An 18,838-nucleotide genomic window follows, 5' to 3' on the forward strand; every position below is an offset into this window, starting at 1 on the left:
TTAAACATTTTTAAAAAATCTACATTGCTATGCTTTAACAGCAGCAGCAGCGACAACCCTAGAGCTGTTCAGAACTCTGCAGGCAGCTGGCTAGGTTCATGTTGCAATAGAAGACACGAACAAGCTCTGGAAAGGTCTGAAGCTGCAAAAATCCACATGCAAAAATACATACCACTCAGTGAACTTTTAATTATGTTTAGGTAAGAGGAAGAAGAGACAAGCCCCCACTCCCTCTCAAAAATGTGAATCTTACGAAGTTTTAGCAGTTGTGATACAGGTATTGTGTTAATATGGATTATGGAGGAATTTTCCCAACAAAAAAATCCACTAGACTGCCTGCAATTTAGCAGACACAATCCACTCTGGATAGGCTTCTATGCTTGTAAATTTCACCTAATTTGGCCAAAAGGGGAGTGGGGGAGATACAGCCATTTTTAGATTCCCCATTATAGTGAATAAGGAACAGGGAGATTCATTTTGAGTGGCACAGAACCTGAATTACAGATTTAAGTAGAGAAAACCCAGAGCAACTCAGAAATAGAATGGAATTAAAAGAAACACATATAGCTAAACACATATAAGGTGAATATTGGGGCCACCACACATTTCTACTAAATATGCCTTTGGTCTAATCAAGCAAGATGCTTCTTATGTTCTATTCTTGGAACTAGATTGTACCTTGTCCACCCACAGGATCTATGATCTTAATATTCATGCTCTCTAAATTTCAGGTGCCAGTATCAGATACAAATGCTCTCTCATCTTCCAGACAATCATGGACTTTCATCCTTCAATAGAGACCTAAATAAGTAAGTTTGAAAAAGTAATGCTTTTTTGGCAATACTTGTAATGTATTGTGTAATCCAGGTACTTCTGCAATATTGAAATTGGTGCTTTATAGTTCTGAGTTTAGTGAATTTGGTGGTCATGCTGCTCAGGCCAGATGGTCTGAGCATATTACATAAATCCTGGCCCTATTACACTGGCTCCCAAATAATTTCCAGATCCAGTTCAAAGTTCTGATTTCGACCTATAAAGCCCTAAAAATATTTTCCTAGGAAAATATTGTGAGTGAGCATAGAGAGCTTCCTCTCCCAGGATTCTCTTTAAAGGTATCAGAGAAATAACAGGTAACCCAACAGAGCTTCATGTCAATTTGTAATATTGCATTAATCATCATAACAAATAAATATACCTGAATATTTGCTAACTAAAGGTCCTTTCTGAGCTTAGCAGAGTATAAAACACAAGAGAGGCAATAAAATTAATGGAAGAAATACGCAAAAGTTCATCCCATTTTGTTTGCTTTGTGGTGCTGCAGTCCCCTGAGTTGGCAATTTAATTGTGTTTTGAATAGCAGACCTAAAAATTTCCCTCATTTCCTTGTAAGAGAAGTCAGAAGCACAGCTGTCACGCTCTTGACAATTTCCAATTTGTGTTGAGTTATTTGCTTCTTATTATGCACAGAGTATGACATGAACAAAACATCACTTTAACTCCTTCTTGGGAATCTTCACCTAATACAATAAATTTACAGAATATAAAATCAAGGCCCCAATTCGGGAACTTTCATTTGCATGAGCAATTCCCTCAGCTTTAAACACTTTGTAGGCCTCACTAATCACCTGAATTTTCAATGTTGCTGAAGCAAATGGAGTTCTCTTTTACACTTTCCTTCCTTTGATTACAAAGCAAAGTTAAATTAGAAATCAGTATGACAAACCAACTTTCATTTAGATCAAAAATCCAGCTAGGAAGATCAAGCATACTGTAGGTGGTATTTCATCTTATCATATTAAAACAGTTTCCTCAATTTGCTACATAATCTGGACTGTTGTGACTTCTTAAGCAAGCAGAAAATTATGCTAATCTGCTTTCCTTCATATGAACTTCAAGCTTAATAAATCATATCCAGATTGTACAAATGCAAACACATCAGATCTACAATGCATCTGTTTTATTTTATTTTATTTATGTAATATTAGAAAGGTAATTCAAAGTAAGTAAATGAAATATTCATATTTCTTCTGGTAGATAGGATACAGCAGCTGGTAAAAGACAAACTTCAGTGCCTGACACCCACAACCTGTTGGCACCAGACCTTTTGTCTTCATAGAATCAGTGGGGCTTCTCTGTCCTGGTATTGCCAAGCATTCACAAGATTGGCTTATTCCCAGAACTGAAGGATACAAATCTACAAAATAAAAACCCAGCAATGCTGTTTTAGCACTAATTGCACAGAGCTGCTGCTTAAAAATACATAAAATACATATTTTGAGAAGGATTTAAAAAAACAACAAAAAAGTGCACATTTAGATGCTTATCCCAAGGTTTACCTGTTAATGCAGAAACAGGACAAAATGGACTTCTAGGTGCATAGATATGGATATGATTAAAAATAAACTGAACGGCCCACCCCTTTTAGTGAGTCTGCATGTGGATTTAATCTTAGAGCCACCAAATTTGTAAGCCAGCTGAAGCACAAAGCCAACGTCTTTTTCACCAGTGTGATTGCTTACTGTTGCTGTTAAATATGCCCCCTTCACCCTAAGGTGGGTTACAACATTAAAACACAATCTTAATAACAGTTTAAAACAACTATCATCACAAAAATAAGTTGGGTTCTGAGAACATAACTATATATTTATTTATTTATAAATTTATATACCGCTCTATACCCGCAGGTCTCAGGGCGGTTTGCAAGATAAAATCAGGAAATAAAACCACAAAATAGATAATCAAAATCAAAACAAAAACAACCCAATAACCCCCCTCCCATCTGACTGTCTGTCTGTCTATCTATCAAACCGAACCAGCTTTTAGTTTGTGCAGTATCTGTATATTAAAGTATATATTCTTGGGAAACTGTTAACCTGAATTGTACTTCTAATACAGTGGTACCCCGGAAGACGAAAAACTCGCTAGACGAAGGAGTTTTTCGTTTTCTTAGCCGCTTCGCAAGACGCATTTCCCTATGGGCTTGCTTCGCAAAACGAAGCTTGCCCCGCAAGCTCCGGGGATAGCAGGGAAGCGCAGCGCGTCTTCCCCGCTGTCCCCGGACCCCTTTTGAACCAAGGGGCGGCAACGGGGAGAAGCGATTCTCCCCGCTGCCCCTTCCCTTGCTTTAAAACAGGTCCGGGGACAGAGGGGAAGGCGCGCGCGCCTTCCCCTCTGTCCCCGGAGATTGCGGGGCAGGCAACGGGGAGAAGCAATCTTCTCCCCGCTGCCCCTTGCTTTAAACAGGTCCGAGGACAGAGGGGAAGGCGCGCGGCGCTTCCCCTCTGTCCCCGGACGGTCTCCATAGGAACGCATTGATTGATTTTCAATGCATTCCTATGGGAAACTGTGCTTCGCAAGACAAAAAACTCGCAAGAAGAAAAAACTTGCGGAACGAATTAATTTCGTCTTGCGAGGCACCACTGTAATGTTTTAAATTGCATATCAGTTGCATATTGATTTCAGTGTACAGTTTTAACTGTTTTGCTTTGGGAGAAACCCAGTGAACTCCTGTTTTGGGAGGTGATAGGAACACAGTTAATAAATTCACCCCACTTACCCAGGAGTATGCTTCATTGACTTGTTTCAGAGTAGACATGGTTGGAACTGCAACCTAAGATAGCCACCAGACCCAACAGAAGTGGCTTGTTCCTGTTGCTACCTTCCCGTGACCAGCTATTCTGTGTTGAACCAATTAAAACAAGTAAGCCTGGTTTCCTTTCATAGTATTCATGAGTCTCCTGTTCCACATATTATCCTCACAACACTGAGACATAGACTGACAGTGAATAGCCCAAGGACACCCAGGGAGACAAGTGGCGATTTTAACCCTGGCTTCCTACACTCTTGTCCATTTAATATCTTTCCACATTTTGGGAAGAGGCATAGAAATGAATAAGTTAGGGATAATCTTTTTTCGATAGGGCTGATAGTTTGGGGGAGAGCTGGTTATCAGCTCTGTGTGTCACTTAAGACTAACCAATTCATGCTCCAGTACTATTTGGGAGCCATTCCTATGGAATTTAATGGGGCTTACTTCTGAGTAACGTATGGTTACTGTAATGCCAGGGACCCCTTCTAGAACAAGGCTAGACACTTTTCAGTTGAGCTATGCACTTAGTACTTTAGTCTTCACATTTTTGCAAGGGAGGAGGATGGGAAGAAAACCAGAACTTGGTCCCACCCATGTGACTTCCTTTATCCGACTCATGTGGCCTTATTGGCCTGGCCTACATGACCTCCTTGGCCAAAGGTGGCCCACCAGTTCCACAGCTTACTAGCAGCCATCGTCTAAACATATTTTAGTTCTTGAATGTTCATTTTCTGAAACATCTATATCTGTTAATTAGGCTGTTGGCAGCAAAGCACTACGTTGAGAGACATTTGGGTTAGATCTCTTTAATTTCAAAGAGCTGTGCTACTTCCCATCCCTTTATAATCATCCTCAAATTGGAAAACATACAGATATGTTATTCTTAAGAACCCTAAAAGTATTCTAATTAGATGTGAAGGTCAAGTGACTGTTTGTTAAATAACTAGTAAGTATAGCAGAAACGTAATTCTGCTTAGCTTAAAATGATGCCTGGAATGAGAATTTATTATGAGAACATCTTGGTGTCAGTTGTGGGATTGTGACTGCCTTGGGGCTAAATCAACCTTAAGGAAGTCTGGCTATTAGGAAAAGGAAGAGAAAGAAACCTAAGAGACCAGATGCTAGTTCATTTTGTAGCTTGCCAAATCTCTGAGGCATGATGTGTGGTGAGTGATCTATTGGAATGTGCTGCCATCTGGGAAGTCCACTAGGCACAGACTCCTTGTCTTGACCTGTGTGACCTCTCCAGCTGTTCCTTGCTTTTCTCTATCTGTATACAGTATATAAATTAATACCCCTTTATCAAATCTCCCTGTCAAACAAGTGGCATCAACAGCAGTACTACCGCACTAAGAGACAAGACACTAGCCATACTGTCTTTCTAAACTCCACATTAAATCATTTAAAAACTTTTAGAGATTCCCCTCCTCCCCCAGGCTTCCTACTGCAGCCTGAAGATGAATCTCCTGAAACATTTGAAAACATCAAACATCGAGTTTGATGTTAGCTTATTCGTCCATTCTAATACAGGTACTGGAATGGGGAACCTTGGGCCTGGAAGCCAAATGCCAGCTCTTCAAACCACACACCCATCACCGACTAGGGCTGGTGACAACTGGTTTTCAATATTGTGATATATCACCAGCTAAACATTGTGATATATTGATATATCACGATATCTGAAATAAAGAAGGAGCTACACAAAGACGAACAGGATAGTGTCTTGGCAACTGCTACTACTTAGGGGTCTAAAACTGATAAATGATATTATCTATAACCTCATGGTCACTTTCAGCAGCAGGCAAGCAAAAATGCATCCAAATGAGACTTTTGGTTTGGGGCTTGTCTACCAAATGGTGGTATTCAGCATAATCCAAAGTATGGGGATGAGTCATAGTGAATACAAATAATCTGGGACTGCCAGACTTCCAGCAAGCCTACTAGGTAGCAGCAGCCTGGTGGCAGCAGAATCAACAACAGCAGGGGAAGGGCAGAAGCAGCATGGCAGCAGGGGCACAATAATCAGCAATCTGCGAAGCATCGCCACAGCAGTGGACGACAGCGGCAGAAGCGTTGGCAGCCTGTGAGGCCTTGTCGTGGCGGTGGCAGTAGTGGCGGCCTGCAAGGCCTTGCAGTGGCGGCAAGAGACAGTGGCAGAAACAGCTTGCCTGCTGATGAAGCTGACTGTGTGATGATTGATCATGTCATTTATCCGATTTAGACCCTTAAGTAGTAGAAGTTGCCAGGGCATTGTCCTGTTCGCCTCTGCATAGTTCCATCCTTATTTCAGACACTGTGCTAGATTGCAATGTTTAGCGGGTGATATTGTGAGGTTCAGCTGCTGAAACCATTGCAGTGTTTAGCTGGTGAGTTATCGCAGTGTTGAAAACCAGTTATCGCCTAGCCCTTACACACATTGTGATTCGTGATATATTGCCAGTTCTAATACAGTGGTACCTTGGTTTGCATACGTCTTGGTTTGCATACATTTTGGATTACAAACACTTCAAACCTGGAAGTGCGTGTCCCGGTTTGCAACCTTTTTTTGGATTACAACCCATTTTTTGGGATTACAAACAAATTTCTTTTGGAGGCCCCATTGGCGAAAGCGTGTCTTGGGTTACAACCTGTTTTAGTTTACAAACGGACCTCCGGAACGGATTATGGTTGTCAACCAAGGTACCACTGTATTATGAAACAATTATCACCATGTGAACTTCAAACTGGTGTTGGACAATATACCGCTATATCGCCCAGCCCTATCACTGGTTTTACTTTGCACCCTTCTTGGGTGTTTTCGCCTGCCTGGAATGCTCTAAGAGTGTCTCTTGCTTGTCTGTATATGGAGGATAGGAGTTTGCCTAGGAACTAGCCTACTGTACAGATATATTAATCAACCTAAAATCCTAATTGTTGGCTTAAGAAAAAGAGGCACAATAAATATCTCGGCATTAAATAAAACTCTCCGCCATGGATCACTTAACCATTCTTCCTGCAAAGGAATAGCTGCCTGCATTGCATCATAAGGCATATACAAACAATTATATATCTTTAGGGAAGAGGGCTTGCTGTTACAATATAGGCTTAGGCACAGTGGGACTCTACCCTAGTTGGTATTTTCCAGATGATAATGAAAGACAAATAATATATACTAAGCACTTATGCCTATTTTCCTGATAAAAGCACTACCTAATATTTGCTGGATAAACTATGCAGCTTTGGAATTGCAATTCAGTTGCAAGTGATAAAGCGTAGTCATTATGTGCTGTGTTCAACATTGCTACCTTACATTATTTAGCAGATATATGTAAAGATGAAGTAAAATTTAGCTTAGATGTAGGCTGCTGAGTCTGCTAATGACATCTTTGTTGCAATAGCTGAAAGAGAGAGGGAAATGTTGGTGTTAACGTGTGTTATATTAATATAGAAGGATCTTCCCCCCCAAAAGATAAGCCTCAGGTTTAGAGAAGGTATAATTACCATGTAGTGAAATAAGACCAATCCTTAAAATAAGTAATGAGGGAGAGAAGGATTTTGATAAAGTACTATCTTGTTATCATTCAGAGTGCAAATTGTTTTATCTTCAATTAGTGAATTCTGCTATTGGTAAAGATAGATCACATATAGGCAAGCATGCCATTTTTAGTCCTTGGGGGAGAGTACCCTTGCTTTATTAAAGGAAGAAGCTAACAGTATTAGTTTTCATAACTTCCTGGCCAGGAGGTTATTATTGTCTAGGGATCTAATTTCTTCTGAATGGTTCTGTCCAACCACTGTGGACTCACGGTGTTGCACATCACTTTTACAAGGAAATCAGCACATTTTGCCTGCCTGATTTCAGCACTCTGTTCCACGGATAGGAAATAATAGACAATATACTTTAAATGAAACTAGATACTATTCCTTGGAAAGAGTCAATATGAGCTTAATAATTTGACAGTCCTCTTGAAGAAACCTCAACCGAGTTTGCTTGTGTTTGTTATTGTAAGAGTCATAGGTCCCCCAAGAAAGATTGATTTATCCATATTTAAATCTCATTCATGCTACAATCTCTCCTTTATGATTGACATCAAATTTGATGACAAAAGCAGCATGGTTAGAGCCAAGCCTTGAAAATGAAATGTTTTTCACAAAGTATATATGCATATTGTCAAGTATCTATTCCTACTCCTACCTGTATAAAACTTCAAATTTGTAAAGCTGCATTACATAAAAATATTTAAACTGGAAAGATAACTTTTAAACATCATTTTTGGTGATGAATAAAGGAGAACAAACTACCCTCTATTACTGTCTATTGAGAAAAAGAAATATAGCCCTAAATGGCACGGTATAAGAGTACACTGAGAAGCACCTCCTTCCACATGGTTTTACCCCATATGCTCTGTTCAGCATGTGAGGTCTTGCTTCAGATTCCTTGGCTATCTGAGGTGGAATGGGTGCTGACAAAATGCAGGGCATTTTCTGAGGTGATGTTCACCCGGTGGAATCTCCTTTTTGTTGAGAATCTGCCTAGCCTGGACACTATATGCTTTCAGGAGCTTGATCAAACCTGGTTGTGTAAAAAGGCCTTTAGCTGAACATTTTTCACTTTTATGGGCATGCTAATCGTGTCCCACGGGGGGGGGGGGGGCTCCCCACTATTTTGTCCATACATTATATTTTGGCCTTAGGACGGGCTGATTTGCTGTTTGCAGGAATTTCTGGCTTCCTATGTATTATTGTATTATTATGAATGCTGTTTAATGTGGGTTTCATTTTATGTTGCCTTACATTTTATTATTGTAAGAGACCCAGGGTTCTTTTTAAAGGGTGGGCAGGATATGAACTTTTAAAATACATACATACATTGCAATTATTAATGCAAACCAATTACACAACACATGGCTTTTTCAAAGGTGTTTGTATAAACCACGAATATTAAAAGAACCACAGACTTCTGTATTTGAACTTAACTTGAAACTTAACCATATGCAGGGACTGAAACAGACAGAGGATAGCTGACTGAAGGTCAGAACATATTTTTTCAAAGTAGAGACAGAAGACAACAAACTCTGCATGTCAAAAATGTTTCTTAAGAGGAAAGATTGGATGATAATGGAGTTCTGAAGTCCCAATCGAGCCCTACAGATAAAATCTCTAAATATTATACTTTAGTTGAGGATTTATGACTTTTTAGAAGCTGGACAACCGTCTGTATAAAAGCACTGAATTAGAAAGCGTTGGCTTGAGATAGGAGACCTAATCTACTCAGAAAGTGTCACAACAGAATTACGAGTGTTTACACCAGATGAAAGTGTGTCAAAATGGAAAAAACCCACACACTATAATTTATGGTTTCAAGGCCAAAATATGATAATTGAAACAGTGACCTTGGGAGAAGATCAAAAGATGGAATGCACAAAAGACCCGAACTGAAGAAACCTAGAATTGATATTCTTATATAAGTTTCTATTCATTCATCATGACTCAAACCAACAACTTGATTGATCCAAGTAAAGTAATTTAGAAAAGGAAGGCGTGTCAAGTCAACCACATAAGCAAGGAAGAAGGGGGAAGGAAAGTGGGGGAAGAAATATCCCACCCCCCAAAAAAATAAAGAAGTGCCCAGAAGATTTAAAATTTAGTTTAAAATATAGGCAGATGATATTTTCATTCGCGCGTGCGCGCGTGTGTGTGTGTGTATATATATATATCTGCAACCCAGAAACTACTCCTAATTTTTTTTGTTGTTTTAGCACTGTACACAAAAATAATGGTATTCAGGGACTGGTTCAGAAATAGTTAAGGCATGAGTTCAAATGAAATATATTCTGTCTTTCTTCAAATTACATGTCTTGAATGGAGTCTTTGTGATGAGAAATGGAGGTATTTAGGTCCATGCACACCTGTACCAGTAAGAATGATGCTAATTTATTAGCCTAATCTACAGGCTATTTAAGCTAATGTATTTGAACTTCAGCCATCATACTCACCAAACTCAATGAGGGTAAACTACATTAAATCCAAATACTTCATATTAGGCTATGGATGAGATAAGGTACCCATGCTGAGCAGCTGAAGAAAAAGTCTAGATAATTTTCACTGAAAGTTTTGCATCTTCAAAAAAAATTTGGTTGGTTGGCATCTGTCTGTTTCGGGGACAATGGAAGAGTGCATCATTGTAGCTGAAGACAAACGGACTTCACGCCTGAACCACCATTTTGTGATTGATGGGCCAAAGTAATATTTATTTTGGTCAAGCAGGCCCTGGGGGTACAGAGTCCAAGAACCTCTTATCTAGTCAGATTTGACAGAGAACATAACTCAGACTATTACACATATAAATATTTGAAACACCAACCAGACTTTTCATATTGAGACTCTTGGGAACTCAATGCATAAACACTGATTCCTGCTGCTGTTAGAAGCCATTCTGTGCTTGAAACACAATTAACATCTAAAAACCTTATGATTCACTTCTACCCAGTAATAGATTACCGGTATTTACAAATCAGCCCATCTGAAAAAGCAATCCAAATAAATCACACTAATATGGCTACATTGAGGCATATCACACACATTAAAGATGTTGGATTAACAGTGACTTAATTTTTAAAAACCGTACTGTGTTATCAGGCACATACAGATACCCCAAAGGTCGTAATTTTGAACATTGGTATAATAATCTGGTGCAGAATGAAAGACTGAAATGTCAGGCTGGGGGTGGGTGGGATTGGTTTGGGTTGTTGTTTTGCTTGGCTATGCTAGCTGAGCCAGACACCAAATGGCTGCTGAATATGCATTTGGGATGGAGGCATACTGGAAGTATCCCCTCTAGTTAAGTCAAGTGGAAAGCTCTAAACTGGATTGTTCTAAGGAAGGAGCAGGGTTGAGTCAGCCTGGGACCTTGTGGACCTTGAGCTAGTCTCACAGCCACCAGAGGCCCAGCATAGAGATCAGAGAGCCCGATCATCCTTCCCCCCACCCCACTTTCTGCCATAGCCGCTGAGACTAGCAGGGCTGCAGATATGCTGGGGAGTGGCGTCACTCCGTCACTCCTCACAGACCTGTCAGAAGCACACATTTTGGACAGCAACCTTTCATCACTGAGTTGAACTAAAGATTTGTGAGATGGGAGAATATTACACCAACTGCCCCCCAAATTCATTCTGCTTGAGCACAGGCAACAGCCATTCTTTCATCTTGATTAAGTGAAAGCACGTTAAGCTGACTGTATTTGAAATTATGAATTTTCTACTGTGTATATAAATATAGCACAGGTATAGTAACACTGGCCTGATCAATTGCTTTGAGAGCGATCTTGAGCCATAAGACAAATTCGGCTCTCAGATTTATGGCTACTTGCTTCTCTGTACATGGCATAAAAATGAAAACAATGAATAGTCAAATTCTATCATGGTATAATGAGAATGTATTATCCCATAAAGTTCTGCAGGTAAGGTACATACATCAAACCCTCATTTTAAATTTTCTACAGCTGCACTTTGCTCAGATTGTACAGACTACGCAGTAAATTTCACATGATAAGCGTTTTGTCAGATTTTATCTTCCCTTGCCCACAAAGCAATTTTTATTTACATTCAACATTCAACTCACTATGGCCTAAAATTACTGTCCTAGAATGTCAGTAATAAAAAAAAAGTTCCTTCCAAGTTCAGTTTTAAAATATGGAATGGAAGAAATAGGAAATGAATGTATGGATTCAGGGGAACTTGAAAAAGTTGAGGCAATCAAAAAAGGCATGAAATTTCAGTTTTTGTTTTATTTTATGCCCTTTAACCAGTATCCTTGAAGTAAATTTTCTGCCCTTGAAGAGAAGATGGGTTCTAAACATAACAATAATGTTGGAAAGTCACATATATTGGTAGCCTCTTGGGTAGGTCTTTTTCTGACACCTGGAGTTTCTGGAGTGAAAAAAGGTGAATATTTGTTACACTAGGTGCATGTTTGTGGTTATGTTTACTGCAGATTTTAAAAATATTTACATTATTATTCACTTCTACTAGTAAAAATAAAACTGCACGAATAAGTACATACCTAGATAAAACAAAGCTAAACCTTAAATTTGTGACTGTAGTACTTCCCCATCAATCCAACTTATCCAAACAATTTGTTGTGGCTCAGTTTGTATCAGTGCCACACAGCTGTAGATTTATGCAGTGGTTCTGTTTGGTCACAACTCAACACACCTATTGTAAATATATATTTAGGAAGGCATAGTACTTGTAATTTCTATAAACATTCACATTCATATATTCACCAGTAACTAAATATAGAATTCTTATCTTTTAAATGCCGTACCAATTGTGTTTTAGGAAAGCTGATTGAGGCAAGAGCAGGTGGTATGCTTTGTCAGAAAAACTAATTTTTGTTTTAAAAAGGGTGCATATGTCGAATTTCATCTGCTATAATTAGACAGAAGGCTTGGTTACTGCTGTATGTTTAGCTTTTGACAAGTTAAGAGCCTCCAGATTATTAAACTAAATTGACTTGGCTTGTCGACTGAAAGCTGAGATAACATACGCTGCATAGTAACAGAACTCTTCAGTGGGAAAAGTTGTTCTCTCAATAAAATTTTAGTGACACCATCATAAAAAATGTTGAATTGGATATCTGAAGTCAAACCAAAATGTAGTTTGAATTTCTCTCTCAAGGTATTATCCATTCAAGAAAACTCAGTTGATTAAAATCATGATCACCTCAGCAGTCTCTAGTGATCTAGTGGCTGCATTTCATTCACAAAATAAAGGGATTCAAACTATGTTCCATATCAGACAAAGTACATCAGAAAGGGATTGTAATTTACAGTTCACAGGCAATTATTATTATGTAAATAAAAAATCTCAATAAGCACTCTTCTCTTTTTGAACAATAAAAAGCTCCAGGGACAATGCTATAGGGCTTCACTTATTTTTGGATGAAAGGTCACTGGAAACATGGGGCGAGATCCAATGCAATGTTAGTGTAAGAAGTTGAAGAGTTGACATTGTTGCACATCTTGCAGAACGTGGTAACACAAGCTCCCCTGTCTCCAAGTATAACTGCAGTTGCACTACAGTGGTACCTCGGGTTACAGACGCTTCAGGTTACATACGCTCCAGGTTACAGACTCCGCTAACCCAGAAATAGTACTTTGGGTTAAGAACTTTGCTTCAGGATGAGAACAGAAATCACGCAGCGGCAGCACAGCGGCAGCAGGAGGCCCCATTAGCTAAAGTGGTGCTTCAGGTTAAGAACAGTTTCAGGTTAAGAATGGACCTCTGGAATGAATTAAGTTCTTAACCAGAAGTACCACTGTATAGGTAAAGATAAAGGACTCCTGGATGGTTAAGTACAGTCAAAGGAGACTATGGGGTGTGGCACTCATCTCGCTTACAGACCGAGGGAGCCAGCGTTTGTCCCCAGACAGCTTTCCGGATCATGTTGCCAAAATCATGTTCCGTTCTGGCGCGACGGAACACCATGACAGAAGCCAGGGCGCACGGAAATGCCATTTACCTTCCTGCCACAGTGGTACCTATATATCTACTTGCTCTGGTGTGCTTTTGAACTACTAAGTTGGCAGGAGCTGGGACAGAGCAACAGGAGCTCACCCCATCACATGGATGCACTATAGGGCAAACCAAAACCATGTCCTCCAGATGTATGGAATTACAACTCCCATCAGCCCCAGCTAGCATGGCCAATTGCTGGGGGATGGGAGTTGTAGTCCAAAACATCTGGAGGGCATGGGTTTGGCTAGCCCCACACCATGTATTTCTCAAGCGCAAGACACTCCCAGGATTTGGCTGCTGCACAGTGCCAAGAATAGGGATCCTACTAGCAGAATGGCTGTTGTACAAACAGGCTGTCAAAACTACAATGGTACCTCGGGTTAAGTACTTAATTCGTTCCGGATGTCTGTTCTTAACCTGAAACTGTTCTTAACCTGAAGCACCACTTTAGCTAATGGGGCCTCCTGCTGCTGCTGTGCCTCCGGAGCCCGATTTCTGTTCTTATCCTGAAGCAAAGTTCTTAACCTGAAGCACTATTTCTGGGTTAGCGGAGTGTGTAACCTGAAGCGTATGTAACCTGAGGTACCACTGTATATACATAAGCACAAGTGTCAGATAATGCTAGCATGTAAAACCAGTTTTCCCCAAAACAAACAGTATTCTCTTGGAGCCACTTTTGGTTAACTGCAGTCATCTGCAAATCTCAGACCAGTTTCTTTCCGACTACAGTGGAACTAATTGCCCAGCATCAACCAGCCCATCAATCCATCAGTCAATTTGCTTACTTTCTTTACATACACAAACAAACCAGATTGCTGATCTCAGCTCCACACTGCCTGAATAGTGGCTAGAAAGACAGACCTGGAAACATTGTCCATATTTAAAGCTCCTCTGCTGCTAAAATTTAGATTTTCTATATCTTACCTAACACATATATACTGTACATTATGGTAATTTCACATTTTTAAAAAATAAAATGTATGAAATATATGAAAAAATGTTATAAATGAATCATGTACCAAAGGAAAATACATTAATATATTTTTATTGTGCGGGCATTTTATAAAATAACATTTTAAAATGCCATTTTCCTACCAGACACCACACAGTAACTTCTCATTTCAATATATGCACCATCATTTGTAGCCGATTGCCCTCACACTACTTTCAAACCCAAAGTACAGTGGTACCTCGGGTTACAGATGCTTCATTTACAGACTCCACTAACCAGAAATAGTACCTCGGTTTAAGAACTTTGCTTCAGGATGAGAAGAGAAATCATGCAGCGGCGGCAGCGGGAGGCCCCATAAGCTAAAGTGGTACCTCAGGTTAAGAACAGTTTCAGGTTAAGAATGGACCTCCAGTAAGAATTAAGTTCTTAACCTGAGGTACCACTGTACTTTACCCTGTCAAAGCACATTTAACTGTAAATCCCTGTTATAAGATACTACTTTTTCTAGAACTACAAAAAACAACAACCAGCAACTCTATCTACTTGAACACAGTGGTTTCAACTTTAAATCAAGCCTTCAGCACTTGAAAACAACGATGGAAAAATAAATGAGATTTATCCAGTTTATTGTGAGTGGTATATTGGTAAGAATGGGACTGCATAATGAGAGTCAAAATCCAAGGATGAAGACCTATAGGGAAGAATGGGGTTGAAAAAACAGATCACTATATACTCCCACAGTAGACCTCCCATGAGTTCTTGTACAGCATGATACATATTAAGTTGACAGCAAATTCTGCAGGTATATGATCCATGTTAGGAAAGGTAGCTCATGAGGGAGAAAGAAAGACAGGACAGAAATTCTGTTTTCCATTGTCTCTTGGCATGGCTTGTGTCATTGTCACATATTTTCCTTTGTATGTAAATATGGAATGCATTGACTTCTATTTTTTAGAGACCCTTTTTCAGAGACAGAAAAATCTGCAAGCTTGACTGCTTCAAGAAAGTGTTGGCATTTTTAAAATTCTTGGAAGTATTTCAGAGGCAAATTGTTTAGAAGACTCAAATAAAAATTCCAGTAATGATGACAGAAAAATGGGGAAATTGCACACTTTACGACAGGTAATTCTCAATACCATTGCTCATTATAGCCTGTTTTTATCAAATGTGGAGAGTTGACCATCGTTAATCTAACTAAATATAAAACATGCAACACACATTTGAGGAAGACACTAGGTCAACATAAACATTTCCCTACTTCATACAACCTAAAGGAAAACAAGCAATTATTTTTACGGCCTTTGCTGTGCTTTAAATACTAATGATGATTTACAACCAAGGAGAAAAGAGGCTGATTTTCTTCAGTTTGCAAGATTAAAGATAGATAGATAATATCCTAGAATGAGATCAGAGAACCTACCCCTGAAAAAATATTATTTAGACTGTTATTTGTTGCTTAGTTGTCATATCCACACACCCAGAATGATATCTGAGAACCATATGGGGTTTGTCCTAGCTTTATTAACAACAGATCTGAAACAGGCAGAGAAACAGCAGCTTAGAAGTATGGATGGTATAAATCTAGCCAGCTAGCAGAAACTGCTAACTGGCTGAGAAAGGGCAGTATTTGCCCCACACTTAATCTTCATTCTGTAGGCATGTCGGAAGGGCAAATCTAGGCCCCGCTAAATGTGGCAGAATGGCATCTTTGTACTTGAAATGTTAACCAGCCTTTCCCCCATTTTCTCCCCTGAATTGTTCCACTGACCCTGGAATGCTGTGTGCAGGAGTTTTTGCTTTTTGCAGATGTGGGACCTGGAAACAGAACTCTAGACACCCTTAAGAGAACCGAGTGCTGGAGAAAACTGACATTTTGCTTCACAAGATATAGATCTATTTGTGGATCCCAGAGTCACCATGCGTACATCCTATGTTCTGCTTCTAACATAGATGAGATGAGAACTATGTGCCTTCAAGGCAGACTGAGGTAAGATATTTAGAATTCAGGAATGCTTAATTAATACTTCTGATGATATAGTAATGGTATGTAATTTATTGTGTGACTCATCCATCTCTCTCTCTCTCTCTCTCTCTCTCTCTCTCTCTCTCTCTCTCTCTCAAATAGGTAGATATCTGAATGCTCAGAGAAACCCTGAGGTTTGCAGAAGTACCAAAACACATAAAAGCCTTAAGGAGACACACAGACCCCCAAAAAGCTCAACAGTGGGGCTTGAACATGTACAGTGAACATCAGGAGCATGAAATGTTGGGTATCTGAAGGTGGGAGAGAGCAGGAGAAGATACACTGCAATGTTTTCTTGCAGGTGTTCATTGTATGTATTGTATACACACACTGACACCTCAATACAGTTTCTTTACTCTATTTATCCACTAGCCCTGTGTCTCTGTGTAAAGTCCAGCCTGCAATCCTGGGATGGTATCAGTCAGATGTTTGTTGTTTGTAGCCAATGGCCATTACAATGTAAACCAAACAAAGCAAGTAAACCAAAACTAAGTTAAATATATAGGGTTGTTCAGAGTCCTTCTCAGAGTAGGCTCATTGAAATAAATGAACCTCAACCAGTCCTGTTTATTAATTTCAGTGAGTCAGTGCTTAGTAGGACTAGCATTGAATATCACCCACAGATTTTTGGAAATGCAAGTTGTAAAAAATAAATAAATTCCTCAAATCACTGAAAATCATTAAAATTAAAAATCCCCTTGGCAGTCCCCATGGGTCAAAAAAGTGGCCGGTGATTTTCTCACTGCTCAGTGAATATAAAGCTAGCCTATAGGTAGAAAACTCAACTACACAATCCAGTAAACACCTAATTTTGAAGTAATCTGATTGGCCCTCTAGAAAATTCTGAAATAAATAAAGGAATCTATTTTTAGGTGAATTGTACAAAGGACAATACAGGATATGGTAAACAATGCCTGATTCACATATACAGGTCATTTATTGGCCTGTTTAAGAAATAATTAACTCAGATATTCTCTGGGCATAGTTTGAAACCTAATCTGAGTAAACACATGTCTAATAGGAAAGAAAGGTTAATTCCTGCAAATAAGCAGCCCTTTTATGGTTGGATTTAATTTTAATATACAAAAACGAGGGCTTAGAATTCTTCATATATTCAAAGTTCATTTTGGCATCTTCAGCAAACCCCCATATCGTGGATCTTATGGCCAAAATTGCCCCAAGATTATAGGGGAAATTGAATAGCCAAGCCATTACAACATTGTGCTCAGCCTTCTTTACTCTGCAGGTCTAAAAAATCCCCCAGTTTGCGTAGCTGTTTTCTGACATTAGTGAAAGTCCCTCCCTACCCCCCGGCAATATTTTAAAAGACATATTTGCTGTGTAAGAAACAGCAGCTAGTTTATTCAAGGAAGTAAGCCCTTTCCCCCCATGGTCTATGAAATCAAAGGCAAATGAGAGATAAACAAATGCAATATGATGTTTGGACATCTAATGTATTTTTTGAATAAAACTAAACACTGATCAGTTGTGCTGTGTGCCTTGTCGAAGCTGGCCTGCCATGGCGAGAGGATTTGGTTATCTTTGTCCCTTTGTTCTAACTTACCTAAATAATATAATATACCTGTTTCTGAGGGTCCTTGGGTGATAGGTCCTAGCTAGTGTTGGAACCTATTGGTAGAGGAGCAATTGGTCTTGAAGTTGTTCCCACATGGTTTGGAATCCATGGTTTGGAGATGGAAGGGAACATTCAAAACGGCCACCATATTGTGCAGAAAATCAGCACTACCTACTTTATTTATGACTGCATGGCAGGAATAGCCAATGTGGTGCCCGTCAGAGATTGTTGGACTGGAACTCCTATCCTGCATGGTCAATAATTAACAGAATTGGAGTCCAGAAGCATCTGGAGGGCAGCACACTTGCTAGTCCTGTTGTATGGGATTCAAATGAACTGTAATTTTATGCTTTATAACTTTGGTTTAGGTTTGGAATGATAGGAACAGTTGTTGAAATGTGTGTGCCGGGGGGGGGGGGGGAGAGAGCGCTGCACCACAGATTTCTCACCAAACCCACCAATCTACTAATTGCTCCTTGACTGCAGCTTTGACCTTGGTGATTAACATTGCACTTCAAAATATTTTTCTCCTGTTGGTGGCTTAAGAATCAAATATTGCTGCATAAACCTTCCCACCAGAGCCCTTTATTTCACTATTGGTGATTTCATATCCATGGCAATGGGTATTTTTTAGTACGTCAGATTTTGAGCTTTGGGGTAGTCTTTGGCTAGGGATGTATGACCATGCCTCATTCCATTCCATCATTCATTTGCACTTTCATTTGTTATTTTCCATTCAGCTGCAACTGGTCTATTTCGCACAAGTTTGTGTTCTATTTCATCGTATGCAGGTGCAGATATATTTGTGGGTTGTGTGAGTGTGTTTTACATATTTTTTACTTAGCACGCAATAGACATACATAACTCAGCCATCAACAAATATTTACAAATTATACCTTCCCTGCAAGTCACTTTTCAAAGTTAATGAATTTCCAGAGTCCTGTTAGTCTTTTGCAGTAAAACCAACAGAGAGCCTTGTGATACCTTAAATACAAAGTTTATGAAATGGCTAATGGCCCATCAGAAAGCTATCTATTCAGAATTCCAATTGAATTCAATGGGGTTTGCTCCCAGGAAAGTATGGTTAGGATTGCAGCCACTTTCACAACCTTGATTTCACAGTACAACATAAAATTATCCCTCTCCAGCATCAAAAACAAGAAAAGCAAAGAGGCATCTGCATATAACAACGAATATGTAA

General features: G+C 39.4%; 2 protein-coding genes across 10 annotated transcripts in view; one reads left to right on the forward strand and one right to left on the reverse strand.

Annotated features, from left to right (window-relative positions):
- LOC308586811 (uncharacterized protein) overlaps positions 1-16,424 on the forward strand; it is a 99,838-nt gene extending 83,414 nt beyond the window's left edge. Inside the window, exons 4-8 of one of the 8 annotated variants that reach the window (XM_081193920.1) lie at positions 732-809; positions 3,587-3,700; positions 14,994-15,160; positions 15,826-16,025; positions 16,164-16,424. In XM_081193920.1, the coding sequence (XP_081050046.1) occupies positions 732-797 (66 nt within the window). In that variant the 3' untranslated portion in view covers positions 798-809; positions 3,587-3,700; positions 14,994-15,160; positions 15,826-16,025; positions 16,164-16,424. The remainder of the gene's footprint in view (positions 1-731; positions 810-3,586; positions 3,701-14,993; positions 15,161-15,825; positions 16,026-16,163) is intronic. The other 7 variants (XR_014008053.1, XR_014008058.1, XR_014008052.1 and 4 more) reach the window with 7 other exon arrangements.
- Positions 1-18,838, reverse strand: part of NEGR1 (neuronal growth regulator 1) — a 457,176-nt gene that overhangs the window by 12,244 nt on the left and 426,094 nt on the right. The gene's annotated exons all lie outside the window — the stretch shown is intronic.

The sequence above is a fragment of the Podarcis bocagei genome (assembly GCF_964188305.1).
Source record: "Podarcis bocagei genome assembly, chromosome: 5".
Classification (NCBI taxonomy): Eukaryota; Metazoa; Chordata; class Lepidosauria; order Squamata; family Lacertidae; genus Podarcis; species Podarcis bocagei.